We start from the raw sequence: 21902 nt of genomic DNA, 5'->3' as shown, positions 1-21902 counted from the left end.
GATGCCCTAGCTGAGTGAATTGTAGAGTTGTGCTGAAGATCATTAAATTCTAGATCTGTGCCTGAAAAAACTCAGTGGTCGAATGTATTTATTATGCACTATATTTCTCCTCTGCTACTGTAAAGGACCATCAGTGCATGGTGAGAGCCAAGGAAATAAACAAATGACAGAGTGCAATTTAAAGATGGTCTCATACAATTGCTTTATATGCTCTCTGGTATAATTAAAAAAACAGTAAAGGACAATTGATTGAGTTTATGTGAACCTTTGTTTTTATATTGGGTGTGTAATTGGTTTCAAACAAAGGCTTTCTGATTGTCCGTTGTTTCATAAAGAAAAGAAAGAACACAACCTCTTACATAACCTAATTAGCAGTGTTTCTGTGATGTTACTTAACACAGAATATAAGATCAATTATATGAATGAAGTATGCAGAAATCATTGTTACTGTTTCAGATCCTCACTGTATTATAAGGTCAAAACTAATTTATAATGCCAAGTGCTCCATGAATTAATGTCAGTTATACATACATATATATATATATATATATATATATATATATATATATATATATATATATATGCTGCCATTGTACCATGATGTAAACTAAATGTTGCCTTACAGTGCCATCTATGGATTATCTGAGGTTTATTCTCTCCAGTACCCTGTTCTGCAGGGGTGGGCTACTCTATGCCAATTTTATACAATAGCCTGATTTTCTGATTGAGAGGCTATTGCACTGCCATGCATTATCACTATTCATGATGTGTTCAGTTTGTGTTTGAATGGGTTCAGCCAACACAAACATAGTAACAATCTCGTCTCCAGCATCCCTTCCAGACCCCATCACAGCAAAGGCTCATGGGTACCACAGTGCACCGAGACCCTCTGTCCTGGGAAACCGGGGCCGTTTTTGAGGAGGAAAAGCCTGCGGTTTGAATCGTGCAGGAGTCGGGAAAAGCAGCTGTGATTGACTGCGGCGACAACATGCCGGACGAGACGACTGACGTGACCGGCAGAAAACAAGGGACTTCCAGCGCTTGGATGGCCCTGAAAAGGCTTGATCTGAACGGTATGTATTGACAGATTGAAGCTGTTACGTTTCCTTGTTGTAACTATAGAAATAATACATCGAGGGTAGTTGGCTTTGTGTATGCGCTTCCTTGTGTAACTTTATTTCCAGTAAGACCGTCTCATCGTATTACAAAGACAAGATACTTTATAATCCGCAAGTGGCCACATCAGACACGCAACCGGGCTCGGCTGCGCAGCACATGAGAGCAAATGACAGCCTGTATCAGATACTTTAAATGATATGACCTGATACCTATGGATAGCAATTTTTTTATTTTCTCAAACGACATCATTATTACTTCTTTATTAATGACGTTTTGTAGGTTAGCAATTTTCTTATTATATGCATAGCCTATATATGTGTGTATACTGTTTTTGACATTGATATGTTCTACACAAACTATTTTAAGTTGATTAGATTTCATAATTGGTCTAATTAAGGCATTGTCAGAGATTGCTTTTCTGGGCCGGGGTGACATCATTATGGGGAAATGAACAGCACCCAGTTCTGAAACTCCAGAAATATCTCCATTGCATTGAGCCTGCAAGAGATCCCTATCCCTTTGTTGGTTTGTCTGGATTGTGTTTTCACTTTAAATAACATTCGAATATCACAACAAGCCGGTTTGAGCTCTGTTTCCCCCAGTGTGTTTGATTTCTCATTTTAACTTCTGCAAATAATAGTAATAATGCTCTGGTCAGATGCTCCGATGTGTCCCTGCACTCAGTCTGATTAGATTGTGCTTAGATTGAAATTAAAAATGTTCTTTGAAATCCTCCGCAGATGACCGAATCTCCGCCCTGCGAGAGGTTCCCATTCCCAGAGGCGCAGACACGGCCACGGTGCGCCAGGCAAGACTCTCTCTCCCTACTTTCTCTTTGCACCTTCACCCTGCCCTCCTGCCCTCCTGCCCCCCTGCATTTCTGGATGCTGTAATTGTGCTGTTGTGGTGGTCCGTTGTGCTGTGTTAATGATGTAAGCCGCAGCCCCAAATAATTCACCCTGCTCCATGAACTAATACTAAGCAACAAACTCAGCTTCCTCCATCTAACTACTTGGCAACAGCCTGGCCTTTTATTTTAACTTTATCAAGCTACTCCCGTTGGTTAAAGGTTACCTGTGCTAGTGAATCATATCTGTCTGATATTGTCACTCCAATGACACCCAGATCTACTGCAGCACCAAACGCCTCCTCAACCCACTTCAGTATGGCCAGCCAAATGATCATTTAGAGAGATCTGCAAATCATTTAAAGCTATGTTATTTAAAAGTAAATTTAGAGATATCTTGAATTATTTGGACATATCTTCAAATGACTTGAATCTAGCCTCTCTGCAATAAAGACCTGCACGCAACACAACTTTATCAAGCTCATCCGTGCTGAAACTGAACTCCTCCTCATAGGCACCACCATCCACCCTCACCACTGATGACATCACTGCCTCTCCTTCCCCCCTATCCTGGACTCCACGCTCTCCTTTGACCCTTCCATAAACTCCTAAAAACCCACCTCTTTAACCAGGCCTAACTTTAACCCCTCTCCCCAAATTCACACACTGCTATATATTCTTCAGTTCAGTTTACACTTGTGGGGATTAGAGCATGCATCAGGAAAAATAAGAACCAAAGCATCTGCACCAAAAGTATCTGGTGTTTTGACCTAAGTGTACTTCAAAGTCGACATTTTGTTTTGATAGAACTAATATCTCTCTAAATGACTCTGTGATGGTATCTGCAAATCTGCACTCCTGCGATTCCTTGGATCTGTATCAGTTTATTCAAAGGCATGATTCATGTTTCTGCAACATTACTAATCACTGAGGTGCTCTGAAGATGCATACCTAAAATACTGAGGCAGAGAAAAGATAGTAGGCCTACATTTACCAACCCATCCGGTACATCACATTGTAGGGAAAGGAAGTTCTCAAGAAATAGTGGGCAGTTTTCCCAAATGAATGAATTTTATGCTTGATTTATTGTTTTCTAATTAATCCAATTATTTTGTACATACCTTGTCTCCCCCACCCCTCCCTCTGCAGATTGTTTTTCATTCTTTTGGATTGAACAATGCTGCGGTGGCACTGAAGGTAACAAAAGAAAGCAAAAGCAGGATGTTTTTTAAAAGGCTCTAATCATATGTAACAATGCATCATTCAAATGAGTCTCATTTCCCACGTTTTCTGTGGGTCCCCTATTTCGAGTCCAGTTCAGGACTAGAAAATGAAATCCTGTAATGGGTTATCTGTTGGAATAGTTTTAAATTAATTGCTTTGTAAATATATGCATGTTGTAGTGTATTGATAATCTCTCTATCTGAAATAGACTGTAACCCTATGCTTTCAATATCTTAAAAACATTATTTTATTTTCAGATAAGAAACACCAATGGCTCATTGATTCCCTTAAACAGCATTTTACCAGGAAATAATAAACATGTGTAAGTAAAGAGTGACGACCCTAAAACACACACACACACACACATGCATTCACACACTTCTGTTCCTTACTGTTAACAATGTAAACTCTAAATTGCCAATTAATACTGTAATTGGAATATGAATTGTTTGTAACTGTCCCTACGATTGTTGGGAAGAAAAGGGGACAGTTGACCATGTTGTTTTATTTATAAAGGTTTGGTAGAAAATTGATCTGGTCTGTTCAGTACTCGTCTGATCTTTGTCACGACTTGCCACTTGAAGAGGAAACATCTCTTAAAATAAATACTTGGCTTATGTTTAAGTTTAAACCAGGTGAAAACCCTCACGTGAATTTTTCTCACATGCCCTCAGACAATCTGAAAAAAAAAAAAAAACACTTTCTGGTTCTAACTAACCTTACAAATAGAATGGGATTTAAAAAGCTGTAAATTCAGTAGCTGTGTTGGACTTTAATGAGCACTGTCAGTTGAATCCAACACCACTGTCTGAAGAAAACAACTCCCCCATGTCAGTGCTGTGTGTGTGCGTACATTGTTTGAAAATGAACTTCACAGGTCATACTGTGTTATTATCTCTGAAGATAACATGTCATCAATATGTTGTGCTGTCACAAAGGGATGAAAACAACATAATTGAAATACATAATAACAAACCTCTTAAGACCAATAAGAATAAGAAGAATACAAATGGAAACAGTAGAATCCTCTGTCTTGGATGGACTTTAATCAATATTCCAGAACACCTGGACAGAATGTGATAAATTGTGCAAATCTTTCTCAGAGCTTGTGCATACTAAGCATATGCATCATAATTGCTTCTGTGGACCTGCTTACAATCACAGATTTTAGTGTTGTGTCTCTGCAGGCCTTACGTGCTGGAAGTGGTGAAGATCTTCCAACACAGTGAGTTTTAGCAGCATGTTATCATTTGTGAAAACGCTGTGAGATGCTGTGCAATGTAAATGTGTACACAGTAAATTCATGTAATCTACTACAGAATGGCCTGACCCATATTTCACTGTGATTCTGCAAAGGCTGTGGTGGAGGAAAAGCATAATAATCCACTGCACCAGAAATCCATAAATGATTACTGGGCGGCGGCCAATAGCCGTTGGTCACCAGAAACCAGCTGTTTGCTGCTAGCAGTGGATTTATGCAATATTCATATATTTTTTCTTGCTTTGCTGCTGCTGTTTCCTTTGGTCATATAATGAACGTAAAAACTGAATTTGGATATTCAAAAGTATATTTTCTTTGACCTGGAATCTCTGCTGCTTTAAGGTTTAATTGTTATAATGATAGGCTTGTTTCATTTCGGTGACAATACGTCATTTTTTTATGTGATCTTGTAAAACTGTGTGTGTGTGCTTTATGCCCCTTTGTTCAAGTTGTTCCCATGCCACGCACAATTGCCTTGACCGTGATCAATAAGAGCATGAAAACAAGACTGCACAGCATTGTAAGAAGGGTAAGCGAAGTCAGATAAGCCTGAGATAAGGGTGTGTCTCGAATTTAACTAAACAGAAATGTATTTTAACTGATTAACTCATGGTCTTAATGTTTTACTGTGTGGTCTCAGCACTGCAGATAGCTTAGCCTTGGTTTCATAAGTGTTTTTGTAGTGGTTATATTGTTATATTGTCGTGGTTATAAACACAGTATGTTTTTAAACACGTATGTTTTTATTGTCAGTCTTGTCGGGGAATCAATGCACTCTGCATCCAGCCTACTCACCCTGCCACTACTTAGCCTGTAGACCATTCCTAACACATTGCTTGTCACAGTCCAGTTAAATCATTCCATTAGAGTGAGTTAATACAGTAATTAGTGCCCTCGACCAATTAGCATCCCTTCCCTGGAACAAAGGTGACACCCTGCATACGATACATTTTCAAACATAGTTTCCATCAGCATGAATGATTTCCACCCTTTGGTAGAATACAACTGGTTGCTAGCCACCTACCATCTAAATACAATACTGTCTTACAAAATAAATATGCATACCATTTCAATGCACCCTACGCAACTTTCCTTTGTTTCTTCTGTGTAACAATTAATTACAAAAATGCAATATTGCTGAGATATGCAGGCGTCAGCAATCACTGGGGCTAATAATTATCTAATATAATTATCTAATAATTATAATTATTATTATTTCACAAAAATGAAGTATGTGTTTCTTCATATTTGCTGTCACATTCACATGTTGCATGTTGAATAAGCAAAGGTTTCTATTCAATATTGTTCTGTTTTTTTAATACTTTTTATTTATTGCAAGAATGAGGTCTACATAAACAATCATTACATAGCATTTGTTGCATATTGCTCCTGCTTACTTTTTGTTTTATAACAACAACCATGAAAAAAACTATGTACGTAGTGCCAGCATTAGAGAGAGAAGATTAATACAAAAGAAATAGGTTGGAGGGTCCCGAGAAAGCCATTTTCTTGTGATAGCTTTTTCATGTTTTATTCTCATTTATCTCACCGGGGAAGCCTCCCAGATACATTGAAAGAAGCTCAAAAGGTACACCAGATGGTATTTAATGGTTAAAAGTTGTATTCAGGCATTGCCAAAACCACTGCACCTTCAGGCAAGACCAAAAAATGTGTGTATGGGTCGCCACCTGTTCTCCACAGATTCTCCAATATTGTGAAGTTGTGTCTTTTTGACGCGCTTGTTGTTTAGGACTAATAAAGAAGCGTGTTATATTCTTCCAGCCAAATTCCTTCCAAATTTGTGAATTAGTGGACCTCTGTTGGAATTCACATATTCCTTCCCATTGTTCGTCTGATATTATAATTTTGTTTTCCATTTCTGATTTGGCTTTAATATATGTTGTTGATTCTTGTTTAATGGTGTGGATGATGTTATATAATTTTGATAAAAAAAATTCAGATTATACTTTTGATAGGTAGCAATGAATATATCAACAATGTCATTGTTCGCTAATCTAGTTCTCCTTGTTTTTATACGTTTACTTAAGTAATCTTGCACTTGTAGTCTTTTTAGATTAAACTTGCACATTAGCTCTTCAAAACTCTCCATTTGACCCTGCCATATCAATGTGGATATGGCAGTAATTCCCCCTACAGCCCATGATTTAAATCTATGGTCATGTTGAGCAGGGAGGAAATCTGAATCATAAGCTATCGATTTTAATAATGCTGCATGTGACTCTAGGTGGTATGTTTTTATTCAATATTTTTCATCTTCAAATGTTTACTAGATTGAAAGATTGGAAGAACTTGTTCCTGAAATCAAGTTAAGATATCCGGAAAAGATAAAGCAGGTAAGGTCTTATTTTGTTTTATTTTCCTCCCTAATACTTAACACATAATTCCTGGTTGATGACCGTGAATATAAGATAAGGTTGTTCATATCTTCCTTTGTAGTTTAGATTAGTGGTCCTCGGGTGGGGGGGGGGTGGTTAAATGTCATGGAAGCGGGGTGGGGGGGGGGGGGTTGACGGATTCATTTTGCGAAAGCTGGGGGGGAGGGGTGACTTTCTGCCGCGGACCCCCTACGACCCCAGTTTGAAAAGCACTGGTTTAGAAAGAAAAAGAAAGAAAACCAGGTGTTTTGAAATATTTTCACATCATATTTAACAGATAAACAGATTGTAAATAAACTTAAAACATAAACACAAAATATCTGTGAAATGTTTAATACCTACTTTATGATATGGAGGATATTACAGAAGATATTAACACATATTAACAGATATTAAGAAGAAAATCTTAATCGGAATTTAGTATGCTATTTTTATGACGGCTTTCTTTAAGCCATTAGCTAAGTACTGACTTTTTGTTTCCCACAGGAAATGGAGTTACTGAGCCAGAAGCTGATCTTTCTGAATAAGAGAATGCAGGTCAGAATGGGTTTATATTTCAAACAGGGTTTTCGCAAGTTCTCTGTGGAAACAAAGTTTACCTTATTTCACTGCAACACATTTCAAAAGGTACATAGTGCGAAAGTTGCATTCTGCACAGAGGTTTAACACAGAATAGAAGTACAGCACGACACACTGTAATAGAACAATTGTGTGCAACGTTCAGGAACGAGCAGAAGATGAAGCGAGGGGTGATGATAAGATATGCCTGAATTGGGGAACTAATTAAAGCAAGGTGAAAAAGAAAGACCATAAGCTGTTCATGTTTGATGTTGTTTCAGACGGCCGATGCTCACAGCTGGAGAGGGATGTTCACACGGCCTCCTCTGTGGTGACAGTCCACACTGACAGCACTTCGGTCTGTGACTGCCAGCGAATGGTACATCTTTTCCAATGTACACGTTCAAACACACTGGCTGTTTTAGTGTCAGATCAGGACAACTGTCTGTATTTATTAAACACATTTAAAATGAATACACATTGAGGCCTTTTTTTTTTAACATTTCGCATATACGATAAGCTGCGTTCATCTGTAACAGGGTCAGTAGCTCGGCAGGGAGGTGTGGGGATCTCTGTGCTCCTCAGTGCGCTTCTCAATGGACGTTGCATCGAATTTGGAGTCTTCATGCCTCTCCGTCCTGTGAATGCCATGTTCGATAGATTGTGTGTATTCTGCTATATTACACACCAGATGTCGGGGTATGGTTTACAATCCCATGGTGATGGCATTCAGGGGCCATTGGGACATGCATCACTGGCTGTTGGGCTTTTGTTTAAATAGTTTCTGGGAACCTGCCATTTCAGGGATTTGTATCGAGTGTTGAAACCTTGCCCGCTACCACAAATCACGTGTCTGAACTTTAGCGCCATTCAGCTGAAAAAGACTCTTTTGCATACATTTCAAGATTTATAGAATCCCTACACACAGGTTTGTTTAGCAAAGCAACAGCTTTCTATATTTAAGAACAAGGAAGTGCTGAAAGGGCGTGTATATACTGGCAAATTCAGTCGGCATTTATTCTGAAGTATTAAGGTATGCAAAAATGGTATCGGTGATACAAAAACAACAAGCAAACAGGAGGTGAGAAAATAATCATAAAGACACAGATCATATAAAATCTGTCCATATGTGTAAAAATTGTTTTTTTTTTTCACAGTTTTACTAAAATGTATGAGGGCGGGGATGTATTCATAGACTAGTAACTAGTCACAATATTCTTTAATTTGGATGGTCACAAATAATCTGATAATGTTCCCCACATGCCACTTATCTTAAAATGATAAGCTATAGAAGCCCAAAGTAATGTACATATGTGTATTAAAAAGAGTAGTGATAAAGGAAGTTACCTCAATCCAAGTAGTCTAAGTAGAGTAACTCTTTGATCTGCCAAATTTATATTAATGAGAGAGACTCATATATAGTATAGTTAGGCAAATTGTCAGATTTGCAGATGACTCAAAAATAGTTGCAGCTGCAGATGGTCTCTGCAACACAAGTTATGCAAAGGAACAATATTCAATTCTGGGTTGACACCTGGCAAATTCAATTGAATGTAAGTGCATGATGCAAGATGAAAGATGTCCTGTAGAAATATTGAATGGGAGGTATAGAAGCACCACGAGAGACAGATTTAGGTATTCAAAAAGCCTGTTTGAGATCAGTAATGTCTTCAGGAACATAAATTGTGTTTGAGCACAGTCCATAGCGATATTGTTGAAATCGATGCCTTTGTTTGTGATTCTCGGATCATTAGGTATTAACTACTGAACTTCTTTGAAATCTGCACATGTTATATCGGTTGGGGAACATGTCATTAAAGGCATTGCCCGGGGGAAGCCACGGTTGGGTCGGATATAAAATGGTTTGCAAGATGTTCACATGTTACCTGAGGCAGTTGGGAAGACAAGTGCTGTCTGATCACATGTGTCTGACCCAGCTGTATGAGTTGCTGGTGTACAGGAATACGTGCTGAATTTGGGTATCCAAAAGTATATTTTCTTTGACCTGGAATCTCTGCTGCTTTAAGGTTTAATTATTTTTTTAATGATAGGCTTGTTCTATTTCGGTGACAATGTCATATGTTTTATAAACTGGGCAAGAAAAAAAAAACGTCCTCTCACTTCTTTTATTTTCAGCAAACTTAACATTTGAAAATATTTGTATGAACATAAAAAGTTTCAACAACTAAGACATAAACTGAACAAGTTTCACAGACACGTGACTACCAGAAATGGAATAATGTGTCCCTGAACAAAGGGGGGTCAAAATCAAAAGTAACAGTCAGTATCTGTGTGGCCACCAGCTGTATTAAGTCCTGGTGTGGCCACCAGTGCATTATGGACTGCGTCAGATTTGCCAGTTCTTGATGTGAGATATTACCCCACTCTTCCACCAAGGCAGTTGCAAGTTCCCAGACATTTCTGAGGGGGAATGGCCCTAGCCCTCACCCCCCGATCCAGCAGGTCCCAGACGTGCTCAATGGGATTGAGATCTGGGCTCTTCGCTTGCCATGGCAGAACACTGATATTCCTGTCTTGCAGGAAATCACGTCCAGCGAAGGTGGGTTTGTGCTCATAGGCGACGCTGTTGCCGGTGATGTCTGGTGAGGACCTGCCTTACAAGAGGCCTACAAGCCCTCAGTCCAGCCTCTCTCAGCCTAGTGCGCACAGTATGAGCTCTGATGGAGGGATTGTGCGTTCCTGGTGTAACTCGGGCAGTTGTTGCCAAGCTGTACCTGTCCACAGGTGTGATATTCGGATGAACTGATCCTGGGCAGGTGTTGTTACATGTGGTCTGCCACTCCAAGGGCAGCTGTCCTTCCTGTCTCTCTGTAGCGCTGTCTAAGGTGTCTCACAGTACGGACATTGCAATGTATTGCCCTGGACACACCTGTAGTCCTCATGCCTCCTTGCAGCATGCCTAAGGCACGTTCGCGCAGAGGAGCAGGGACCCTGGGCATCTTTCTTTGGGTGTTTTTCAGAGTCAGTAGAAAGGTCTCTTTAGTGTCCTAAGTTTTTATAACTGTGACCTTAATTGCCTACCGTCTGTAAGCTGTTAGTGTCTTAACGACCATTCCACAACTGCATGTTCATTCATTGAACAAGCATAGAAAACATTGTTTAAACCCTTTACAATAAAGATCTGTAACGTTATTTGGATTTTTACAAAATTATCTTCATAATACAGTGTCCTGAAAAAGGGATGTTTCTTTTTTTGCTGAGTATATGATATGTATCTTCATCATATACCATTAGAGAATGCATCAAATAAGTAAAATCTCTGTGTCATCTGACTACAAAACATGGTACCAAGTCAACTCCAGAGTAATTCCAGATGCTTTTTCTGTGAATTCAAGCCAACTTTTTAAATAAATGTCGACAATTGGTTCATTTTGCACAAAGTATTGAATCTTATGTTGGGATTATTGCTAGATATTTCTTCTGTTGAGATCGTGGGACATTATCATGTGACTTACAGCATTCACAACCCTTCTTTTAAGGTGGAGATCAAAACTGGATACAAGTGTGAAGCAGCAATCCATCCAATCAATTTATATTTCATAGAGCTAAAAAGTACTATATTCATGATTGTACAATAGAACATAACAGCAGTAATAAGGTAAGTAATCTAAAAATATATATATTGTGCAATATTGTGATTTAACATATAAACACTACATTTTATGCAAAGCTGTGGTTCTATGCAGAGCAGGCAATTAATCTTTCAATACATACATCCAGGAAGTATTTTTGATGGAGGTTTTTCACCTGGTGGTGACTGCTAAATTATGTTTGCCTGCTCAGTTGCTATAAATCTAACTAAAGAACTTCAACAACATATTTTTATCAACCTAGAATCTCTGCTGCTTTCTGCTTCCTCATTTTAATGTAAATGTGTTTCCCCAGCAGTTGGATACATTTGAAATATTGTATCAAATTATCTTGTGTTTAGGGTACCAAGAATATAATATTTTAGGGAAATGTCAAATGAAATAAACATTAGGCTACTAATCCAAAATAAGTGAAAATAAGGAAGTAAACTGAGCAGAAGGCAGATCATGGAATCCATGGATACGATTTCTTCTTGAACTCGGTATAGGAGGTTGTTTTGTCATACAAATCTTTCCTGTCTGGTATTACTTAAGTTTATAATTTTTGTTTTAATTTGTAAGCTGATCAGCCTGCTGTACATTTGCAAAAGTGTCAGGTGTCAGAGCAACACATCGAGCTTGCAGGGGATTACAATCAAGACATATATTTAGGTAAAGGGACTTTTATATCACTTGATTTCTTTATTAGATGGCATCAGAGACATTACTCAATTAAGAGTCCATGTATTATAATGTTACACCTGCCTTTTAACAGTGCTATTACTGCCATTCTTGAGGTAATTCTATTAAGTATGGGGAAGTGCTACCAGAAAATGCAGGTGGGATTGCTACTACAGTGTTATGTTGTTATGGGTGTGGCTTATTATATAAAACCACAATGAATCACCAAATAATAGTGTTAAAAACTTCACCATCGTCCAGAGGACAAGTTGTCCAAAAAGTAGAGCAAACATGGATGATGAGGCAACAAGAAAAGAAGAGCTCAGGTATTTATTTATTTATATATCTACCTGTCCATCTGTCTATGTGTTTGTTTCTGTTTCTCACTATCTATTTCTATGTATATATAAAATTGCATATTTCACTGTTTAGTGCCATATTGCATTTTGCATTGGAATTTACTTACTATTACTATTATTTACAATTACTATGTATTTACAATTATTATTATTATAGTAGGAGTGGTGGTAGTATTAGTAAGAATAATAATTCAATCAGTGCCAGGACAGAGAGAATGTGCATAAAAATGAAAATATAGAAATAACAAACTAAAAATATTAAGAATGTACCAGAGATGTGTTAACATAACATAACAAACTAACTTAAAAAAACAACAACACTTGTTTGGATGATCAAATTTACCTGTAGCAGCAGAGTGATTTGGAAATATGCAACAATTCAACAATGATATTTGTGTATCTGGATTACTCAGTTTTTTCTCCTTCATTTATTTATTTTTTGAGAGGCTTGGATCATTCACAAAATCTTACATCTTGACCCTTAATAGAAATGTTGAAAAGAGTAAATCATTGCCTCCTTTTAAAAAAATTTCCTCCTTAATATTTAGGAGGACATGGGACCATTTTCGAGAGGTTCCCCGGGTAGAGGATGAAGAGAAACCCAGGAAGTCGCTGAAGTTTCTCCAATACTTCGTCTGCAGTGTGTTTGGGTTCATGGTGTTCGTCCTGGGGTTTCTCAGCAAAGTAAGGCAGTTGGATTTGTTTTTTAAAGAAACCTCCATTACTCTGTATCTTTAGTTTGAGAGTGTTATTGATGTGGTGTGCAACTTTCCTTTCTTCTCTCCACAGTCTTCCTTGCTACTGTTAATAACAATATCAAGCGAATCCTCCACCACTATAGCGTCAAGACCCTTCGGACTCCTCATGCTCGCCTGCACGTTGGTTGTTCCCAGCGTCCTCATATTCCTGAAGAGTTGCTGGAAAATTACTTTCAAAGACTCAAAGTCCCCTTCAAAGCTGTCATTTGTCTGGGTAAGTGTTTGGCAAATTATTATGGCTCAGCCAGTATTACTTTTTGCTATATGTTTATTTCTTTGCATTGCATTATTTAAAACGAGCAGGGAGGATTATTGCTCAAGCATTAGCTGATCGTTTTAATCTCTTTATTTCTATTACAATCCCTGTAATTTGAAAATTTGCCTGTGTTGTTCCAATCTTTAAAGGAGGTTATGCTTCGAATTTCAATAATTATATATCTGCACTGCATAAAGTATTTGAGATTTAGTAAATAAACAACTTAAGAACTTTCCAGAACAGAATACAATTGTAGGCGATTTTCAGTCTGGATTTTGCTCACAGCACACACACTGCTGTTCTTAAAGTGCTTAATGATATATCACTTGTGCTGGATTCAGGTAACATTGTTGGAGCTTTATGTTTGGGTCTTTCTAAAGCCTTTGACTGTATATCAAGCAATTCTGTGTAAAAAACTGGTCTGGCTGGGTTTCAGATTGGTTCAAAGGTTACCTTAAAGATCGAACGCAAGCAATAAGAGCTGATGGAATTATTTTAACTTTTAAGGAATTGCTCAGGGCTCGATACTTGGGCCAATTCTTTTGACTCTTTTTATGAATTGCTTGGGCTCAGATATAGATCATAATACTAGTATACATTTATATGCTGATGATACAATCTTATATACATCTGGGAAAACAATAGAGATCATACAAACGAACTTAAGAGTGCTTATAACATTCTACAGAAGAGATTACATTGTGTTTGACTACTGCTAAATGGATCTAAATCAAATACAATGTTTAGGCATGTGTTTAGTATTTAGGCAAGTGGATTGATGAGCACCTCAATTTTAATCAATACATTGAAAAATTGGTTTTAAAGATTGGACCAAAACTATGTTTTCTTTACAGAAATTGGAATGCTTTTACTGTTTCCAATAGACTAAAGTTGGTGATGACTACTATCTTACCAATTGTAAATTACAGTGACTACATTTATCAAACTGCTGGTAAAACATCTTTGTATGAATTAGATGTGCTTTATTAATTAATGTGGTAGGTTTTTTTTACAGTGCCCTTCTTTGACACATTATTGCAAACTGTATATCTGCTTTACTTGATTATAGACTATACCATTGGTATTTAGTATTTAAGGTTATCAGTGGTTTGGTCTCTGCATATTTGTATACTTTGATGGTAAAGAATAGCAACACACATAATTTACACTCTAGTGATACTGATAGCCTGGTTGTCCCAAGGCTGCGTACATGCAGGGGAGAAGTCTTTTACATATCGGCTGTCAAAGACTTGGAATTATTTTCCCAGAAATCTGAAGAGAGAAACTGACGGACTATCCTTTTCTGGTTTTAAACATATCATCAGGCAATTACTTAAAACAATATTCTTCTGCTTTGTAAATAAGGACAGATAACTGATTTAATTATTATTTAATTTTAATTGTATTGTTTTAGTATTTTGAATGTTGTACTATACATTCATTAATGTTTGTTTGTTTGTGTCTCGGGACCCTCTTGTAAATGAGGCCTTGGTCTCAATGGGTACATTTCCTGGTTGAAAAAAATTAATACTTATTTTGTATTTGTTTTTTACAGTAGTGGTTGATTCTGAACTCTTTTTAATGTACACAACAGAGATGAAGAATAGATATTTTTGAACAGCCAAAGATCTTTAGTTAATAATTTATTTTTTACTTGGCACGGGTCGCTGTCATCAGCTTTGAAAGACGTGTTATTTTAAAAGGGGAGTGTAGTACTGCACCCACTATGCACCTCTACAATATCTGAACTTATATTTCAATGGCAAATTTACACGTTAGCAGTTTTTCAGGTATTACTGCTTATTATTCGTTATTAATTCTCCCTCCCTTTGTTTTGTCTTCCAGATTGTGGGTGTTGAATTCCTCGTGGCATCTGGCACTGCAATCCTCACCCTAGTAGCCATGCCTTTTTTGGACGTTATAACTAATGTGATGATCCTGAATAGTGTGTGCATATTTTCTGCTGTCCTACAGGTAGCCAATTGTGCCCTCACACAAGAGAAAAACAAATTGCTCATAATACCTCCTATCATCGCTGTCATCCTGGTGTTGGTTGGCTATGTATTTTTATTCATAGGTTATGGCATTGATAATGGCCCAAACAGCAAACAAATGTACATGTACTGTGGCCTTGCTATATGGGGGACTATATTAGTTTCGTTAAACTGGTGGGAAAACTTCGCAACCATGTTTAAAATCCCATTCCTGGACAGAATCGTGGTGGACATTAAGCACTCCAGGAACTTCTCCTACATGATCTCTAGTACAGTCCGGATCGTAGTGACAGCGATTATTATAGGGGCCTATGTCAAATTGTCAGGCGAAGACTGGAGCTTGGTGAATAAGGTTCCAGGCCAAACAGTCAAAGTGGCTGTGAGTCTGTTTGCCATTCAGGCCATCTCCTCGGCCCTGTGCCACTGGTTCGTGGTGGCTGCCTGTAAAATGCACGCTCTGCGCCGGGGCTTTGTTTTGCCCAGTATCCTCATGTCCCCTGGCGTGCTGGTGGCTTTCCTGTTGGCGTTTGTGATCCGTTACGAACTCGCTCAGCAAGTCTTCGGTGTAATCAATATCGACTTGCCGACTTACTGTCAGAACTTTCCCCTTACGAGTAACTATGACCAGGACACTTCTGTAGCGGAGAGTCTTGTCAACGATATCACTCAGAATTTGTGTAACAGGGGTGCGTTTAACAGGCTGAATCAGGGGGGGTTGTCAGTGTTGGTCATCTCTGCAGTTGTGTGGTGGGCGGGTCTCCTGCTGTCCACGCTCTACGTCTGGCTCATCCCCATTCATCGTATTGAGAGGACTGCGAAGCTTTTCACCCGACGCCTGTACGAATCTGCCTTCATCGACCCGTCCATGCTGCTCAACATGCGCTTCCAGATTCCAAACAAAGACGACAAGAACAGGTAACACTGTTAATTGTTAAACAACTGTTACCCTTACTTGGCCCTCGTTTAACATTGGCATATAAATAATGTAGACTTCGGCCCAGACTAAATCAAATCTTTGATCACCCGTAGATGGGCAAAGTACCCTAAGGTGGTTGAGTTTATCTTCAAAAGCTACTATATATAAATCCAAATAGTGATAGGGTAGGAATTGGTAATTAGCCATTTATCTGGGGATCAAGGCCCTGATATTGTCTAGGGATTAAAATGTTTCATTATTCGCAGTGCAAGTGTGATAAAAAATGTATGAGAATTATAAATAAATGACAACAATACAAAAAGGCAACTGTGACCATTTCTAAATGTTAGATGTTATAGCATTGTATTTGTTTATGTGCTTTTCTTTGTGATTTTGTGAAGAAAACAATAATGACCACTAAAATTTCTTCTTTCTAAGAATTAGAAATATATAAAATATGTCTGAATACATCTTTGTTGTTTTTTCCCCTCACCAGAGAAGAACCAGTCAAAATTTACCTCTGTGCGACCATGTGGCACGAGACCCGCGACGAAATGATGAAAATTCTCATCTCATTGTTCAGGTAAAGGGACTTGAACAAGTGATACCAGAATATCAGAATGCTATAGTCTGATCTCATAGTCAACATATAAAGAAAAGAAGAACACATTCACACAATAATACAGTAAATCTGTTTCTCTGTTGAAAGGTTGGACAAGCACAGCCCAAAGAAAGGCTCAAACACTAACATCAGCTTCGAGGCACACATTTTCTTTGATGATGCCTTCATGGAGGTTGAAGAACTTGGCAAGAAAAAACGCTGCGTGAACGAATATGCCGAAGACTTGGTGGACGTCATCAAAGAAGTCTACACGTTAGTACAAATCAATCTGGACATTGAACAGTGTTTCTGTGACATTTTTGTGTTCCAAAAGAGAGGCTTTTCAATAAGTAAGTGTACCTGCGATTCGTGTTAGTAGAGAATGCTGTGGATGTTGTTAACCGGTTTCTTTCTGTAGGGTTTTCGGTGAGGAAAAGAGCAGCATCTTCAACTCAACCAACTACCTCCAAGAAGCTGGACACCAGAAAATCATACAAACACCGTATGGGGGCCGTCTCTGTTACACTCTTCCCCAGGAAAACCCCCTCATTATCCACTTTAAGGATAAAGAGCAAATCCGGCACAAAAAGCGATGGTCTCAGGTACATTGATTTTTATATCCGTCAAGGTTGCTACTCTAGACATTTCATCATAATCCAGAGAAAAATATTTGTATTTGCTTTAATCTTATGCATTGTGAACTCTTTCTAAGGAGCCCACTTTAACCTAACATCATTTTTCCCTCATAAATTATGAGTGTCTGAATCATGACCTCCTGACTAACAGATACTACTGTGTTTTGGTTTGATTCACATACACACATTCAATACAGTACGACTTAAAAACATGAATTATGACATGTTTATTTCAGATCATGTACCTGTACTACCTGTTAGGTTGGAAGCTCGACAGGAAGTACTTTGACAAGTTGGAAATGGGTGAAGAAGAAAATTATCTGGTGGAAGCCCTGAAGGTCAGCTCTTTTTAGACATCTCTTTGAACCTTTCTACCATGTGTAAAGCAACTTTCTAAAGTTTATTTTGAGTCTTCAGAATGGCTGACTGTTATATCTCATTTCCACCTTTGCAGAAAGAGAAACACAATACATTTATTCTGGCCTTGGATGGAGACACAGATTTCCAGCCTTCAGCGGTGATGCTTCTTGTGGATCGTATGAGACTTTACCCAGACGTTGGCGCAGCCTGTGGCAGGATTCATCCAACTGGCACAGGTACGGCAGCTCCTTGTCATTTAAATCAAATGTGTTTGAATTTTTTTTTAAACAAAACTGAATTAATTAAGTAGGACATGTACTGCAAACTGTTGATATTGATGATAACACATTTCCAATTCATGTTTATGGTTTTGCCTTGGAGATACAGCCATCTAGTAGCCATGTTCACCAACATATGAAATGACTGGGATTATCCATTGCTGTAGGTCCCATGGTGTGGTACCAGAAGTTTGAATATGCTGTGGGCCACTGGCTTCAGAAGACAGCAGAACATGTACTTGGCTGTGTGCTGTGCAGCCCTGGCTGCTTCAGTCTGTTCAGGGGAGCTGCCCTCATGGACAACAACATCATGAAGACATACACCACCAAAGCCACTGAAGCCATTCACTATGTGCAGTATGACCAAGGTACATTTGTCCAAATGCTTTAATGATGATCTTCACCCGAGCTCCAACCCTACATCTAAACCGATTCATTAAAAGAATTATTGTACTGAAGACTTTCATGTTTTGGTTTCTGTAGTGCATCTCCTTGGTGCAATCATCCTTTAGACTTGACCTTTGCGATGCTTTTGATTTGGGTGACAGGTGAGGACCGCTGGCTGTGCACACTGATCTTGCAACAGGGCTGGAGAGTGGAGTACAACGCAGCTTCAGATGCCTACACCAATGCCCCTCAAGAGTTCAAGGAGTTCTACAACCAGAGACGTCGCTGGGGACCCTCAACCATGGCCAACACCATTGATCTTCTGGGCTCCGGCTCACAGACTGTGAAGATAAATAAGTCCATATCAACACCTTATATCTTGTACCAGGTTTTCTGTATGGGTTCCTCCATCCTTGGCCCTGCCACTGTGTGTTTAATGCTTGCAGGTAAAGGATGTTTTGTTCCTGGAGTGCGTGCTATCTCACTACCAATGTTACAAACACAAAATCTAAATATAAAAAGAAGCCCCACATTTTAACCAATTTTTATTTTTTTATTTTTTTATTGTGTGCAGGAAGCTTCTCGTTTGTCTTTGGCATGAAAGCCAACTGGGCCCTGGTCTTGGCCATTGTGCCTCCTGTGATCTACATGATGCTCTGCTTCAAACTGAAATCCGACACCCAGATCAACATTGCTGCGTTCATGAGCATATTCTATGCGTTCCTAATGTCAGCAACCATCTTGTCAATTATAGGTATGCAACTTTTCAGTGTCACAGGAAAAGTGTCACCATTGTGCCGTTGAAACCTGTTCAATTTATTATGAATCTAAACTTTTTTGCTTGTCATTCTCCAGGTGAAATGGTTAAGGAGCAAACCTTCATGACACCGAGTGGCCTGTTCTTCATATCTATGTGCATACTGTTCATTGTCACTGCCCTGCTCCACCCACAAGAGGCCCCGCTGATTATTTATGGTGTGGTGTACATCCTCAGCATCCCAAGTGGCTACCTGCTTTTGACCATCTTCTCACTGGTGAACATGAACAACATCTCCTGGGGAACCCGGGAAACGGCCAGCAAGACGGAGGCCAAACCAGCTCCAACCACCAAGAAGCATGTGGCCTATGAGAAAACCTGCACATGCTGTTGCTGGAACATCGAGATACAAGTAAATAAAGATGAGAAGTTCACCCCCAACACTCAGCCCCTGTTACAGCAGAATGAAGTGACAGAAAATGCACTGTGCCTGGAAGATCAAAGGTATTCATGGTTTTTAAATTAATATTGATTTAAAATGTGTATCATGTCTGAAACAAAAAGCCACAAAGTTGTTTTGAATTGAATAAAGTACTAATAGTTGCTAATATTTGTTGTTTCAGCCAAGAAGAAAGCATTTTGAGAGACAGTAAGTATGAGCCAACTTTTTCAGCAGAAAACAATAATAAGCTTTATCATCTAAAATCATTTTGCTACACTATATTATGTTTTTATAGTCAATTTCTTGACTTTTATTATGTTTATTGTTTTTCAGGCTGGATTAAACAGTTACAAGTGAAGTCTGATGAACTCAAACTTGTTGAAGACACTCTTGAAGATGTGAGTTCATCTCTACTTGATTTTTCTCTTCTATTTAAGCCCAACAGTCTTCTAATACAGCTCATGAATAATTCTGTAGTTGTTACATGGTATTTCGTATTCATGTATTGCATTCATTTGTTGGTGTTGTTCATTCGCAGGACGAGGTATTATTTTGGGAGGGGCTCATAGAAAGGTACTTGGAACCCCTGCATGAAGACAAGAAAAAACAAGAGCAAATTAAAAAAGACCTCAAAAGTCTCAGAAATAAGGTACGTCTGCAGATGAACACGGCACCAGTTGATAGAGGAATTGAAATCTATTTATGCTTAATTCTTACCACACGGCAAAAAACTTTAAAATCATTTTTAAACGTATTGATTTCATGCATGTTACATATGCCTGCAGTTTCTTGTAAGGGTTTAAACAGTACTGTCATGTAGCATTTATGTGGATATTATTATTGTATTTATTATTTATATTATTTTATTGTGCTTCCATCTTTCTTTACAGGTCACATTTGTGTTCTTCCTGTTCAATTGTTTGTGGGTGGTGGCTACGTTCTTCCTCCAAACCATCGGAACACCAGTCAGTATCCAGATCCCAAAGGTTTACGCCAACGGATTGTATTTAAAAGGACAGTATCTCTACATTGACCCAATAGGACTGATGTTTCTGCTGTCCTTTGCTGGCCTCCTGTTAGTCCAGTTTCTGGCCATGCTTTATCACAGGTACGACTGTTATGGGTGCCAGTATCCTGCAAACTCTTACTTTATTTATTTGATAAGCACTCTAAATACATATTGTACCTGTGATTCGTGTGTTAATCCTGTGTGTTTGTTGCTTGTTTTGTCTTTCCAGAGTCTACACATTGATCCATTTTGTGGCCTACATAGGGACAGAATCAAAAGCCGTCAAAAGGAAAGTCCAAAAGTCTCTGAAAGAGCAGAAGGAAACAGGAAAGGTAAAGGACTTTGTGTTCTGTCCATTGATAAAGTGTCCTGAACTATTAAATATGAGTACAATTATGTCAAGTTTTAAAATGACGAAAACTATAACCTAAATGTCAATAATCCCTTCCATTAAAGAACTTGTTTCCATACAATTGAAAGAGAATGTGGTAGAAGATACTTTAAACACGGGAAAATAACATGACATATTTATAGAAGCCAGAATGATTGTGATCAAAAAACGCCATCAATGTACATGTTGTGTCTCCTCAGAACTACCTGTAGATCTCTGGGCTCGATGGCTCTTGATGGCCTCAGTTTTCAAGGACCAACATCTGAATATGAAGGCAAACCTGACACTTCAGTTTATTTTTTTACTTTTCTATTGACTTCAGTGAATGCATCATAATGTATAATGTAGATATATATATATATATATATTATATGCTTAGATGATAATAAATCCATTTTATTACAGTATTATCTTTTACATAAGAAAGGAAATAGTAAAGCAACTAAAGACCAAAGACTCTAGCATAATCTCTGAAAATGAATGCATATTTATTGTGGTATTTGAATAAATATATGAAAGTATAATTTCACAATAAAATCTATTATAGTGATTAAACAAAACTGCACTTTAAAAACTGCTGAAACATACACTGTGTTGGTGGTGAGTCACTCTGGATTGAACTGTTTAATTTATGCATATATCTTTGTTGTTACTTATGTATTATAGTATATTATTCATGTATATATATATATTGTAACGAATGTGTTCTTTAATTTTATTTCACCTGTATTAAATATAATCATGCAGCAAACACAACCTTTGGTCTAAGTGTGTTGATTGTATGGCAGTGCTTGTGGGTGTTGATTGGTTGATGTCCGCTTATACATAAACTGCTCAGTTTGGTCAGTGAGTCTCCTGCTGGTGTTCGATATTTATTCATTTATAGTATTGATTCATTTATTTTTGGAATGGTGAAGAAATGCAAGGCCATCATTGCTTGATTGGTTTACAGTTATTGATTTAAAAGTGTAAGACTAAAGAAATACTTAATTTGTTTGGCACTGTGGCTCATGTCTTAAATGATCAGTAGCTGTTTGCATTTTAAACCTGGTGTTGGCACCACACGATGGACTGTCTGAGTTT

At 38.2% G+C, this 21902-nt stretch overlaps 2 protein-coding genes across 3 annotated transcripts; both read left to right on the top strand.

Moving 5' to 3' along the window:
• Positions 1 to 701: 701 nt before the first annotated feature.
• LOC136719201 (uncharacterized) lies at positions 702 to 7858 on the top strand. Of its 2 annotated transcripts, none has more exons than XM_066697047.1 (9): positions 702 to 1073; positions 1860 to 1918; positions 3116 to 3163; positions 3448 to 3512; positions 4378 to 4415; positions 4901 to 4980; positions 6743 to 6805; positions 7334 to 7384; positions 7687 to 7858. In XM_066697047.1, exons 1-9 carry the CDS (start codon positions 989 to 991, stop codon positions 7738 to 7740), a joined length of 543 nt encoding a protein of 180 aa, XP_066553144.1. In that variant the 5' UTR covers positions 702 to 988; the 3' UTR covers positions 7741 to 7858. The 2 variants fall into 2 exon arrangements, with proteins under 2 accessions (XP_066553144.1, XP_066553143.1); XM_066697046.1 differs by having other exon boundaries at positions 704 to 1073; positions 1860 to 1927.
• A 4074-nt stretch (positions 7859 to 11932) lies between these two features.
• On the top strand, positions 11933 to 21575 carry LOC136719151 (chitin synthase chs-2). The gene is made up of 19 exons (XM_066696999.1): positions 11933 to 12002; positions 12584 to 12719; positions 12825 to 13007; positions 14895 to 15958; positions 16456 to 16542; positions 16669 to 16833; positions 16979 to 17162; positions 17432 to 17533; positions 17650 to 17791; positions 18001 to 18201; positions 18382 to 18666; positions 18795 to 18974; positions 19076 to 19481; positions 19601 to 19626; positions 19753 to 19817; positions 19958 to 20068; positions 20310 to 20527; positions 20658 to 20760; positions 21020 to 21575. The coding sequence occupies exons 1-19, from the start codon at positions 11968 to 11970 to the stop codon at positions 21029 to 21031; spliced, it is 3705 nt and encodes a 1234-aa protein (XP_066553096.1). The 5' UTR covers positions 11933 to 11967; the 3' UTR covers positions 21032 to 21575.
• Positions 21576 to 21902: the final 327 nt, after the last annotated feature.

The sequence above is a fragment of the Amia ocellicauda genome, chromosome 23, assembly GCF_036373705.1.
Source record: "Amia ocellicauda isolate fAmiCal2 chromosome 23, fAmiCal2.hap1, whole genome shotgun sequence".
Classification (NCBI taxonomy): Eukaryota; Metazoa; Chordata; class Actinopteri; order Amiiformes; family Amiidae; genus Amia; species Amia ocellicauda.
This window is presented reverse-complemented; position numbering and strand designations above follow the sequence as displayed.

Excerpts from the sequence above, each read along its gene's own strand:
- LOC136719201 (XM_066697046.1), top strand. The coding sequence starts at position 989 with ATGCCGGACGAGACGACTGACGTGACCGGCAGAAAACAAGGGACTTCC. Across the intron at positions 3,513-4,377 it reads CCAGGAAATAATAAACATGT|GCCTTACGTGCTGGAAGTGG; the intron begins GTAAGTAAAGAG and ends GTGTCTCTGCAG. Across the intron at positions 4,416-4,900 it reads GGTGAAGATCTTCCAACACA|TTGTTCCCATGCCACGCACA; the intron begins GTGAGTTTTAGC and ends CCTTTGTTCAAG.
- LOC136719151 (XM_066696999.1), top strand. The coding sequence starts at position 11,968 with ATGGATGATGAGGCAACAAGAAAAGAAGAGCTCAG. Across the intron at positions 13,008-14,894 it reads CAAAGCTGTCATTTGTCTGG|ATTGTGGGTGTTGAATTCCT; the intron begins GTAAGTGTTTGG and ends TTTGTCTTCCAG. Across the intron at positions 19,482-19,600 it reads CTGTGCCTGGAAGATCAAAG|CCAAGAAGAAAGCATTTTGA; the intron begins GTATTCATGGTT and ends TTGTTGTTTCAG.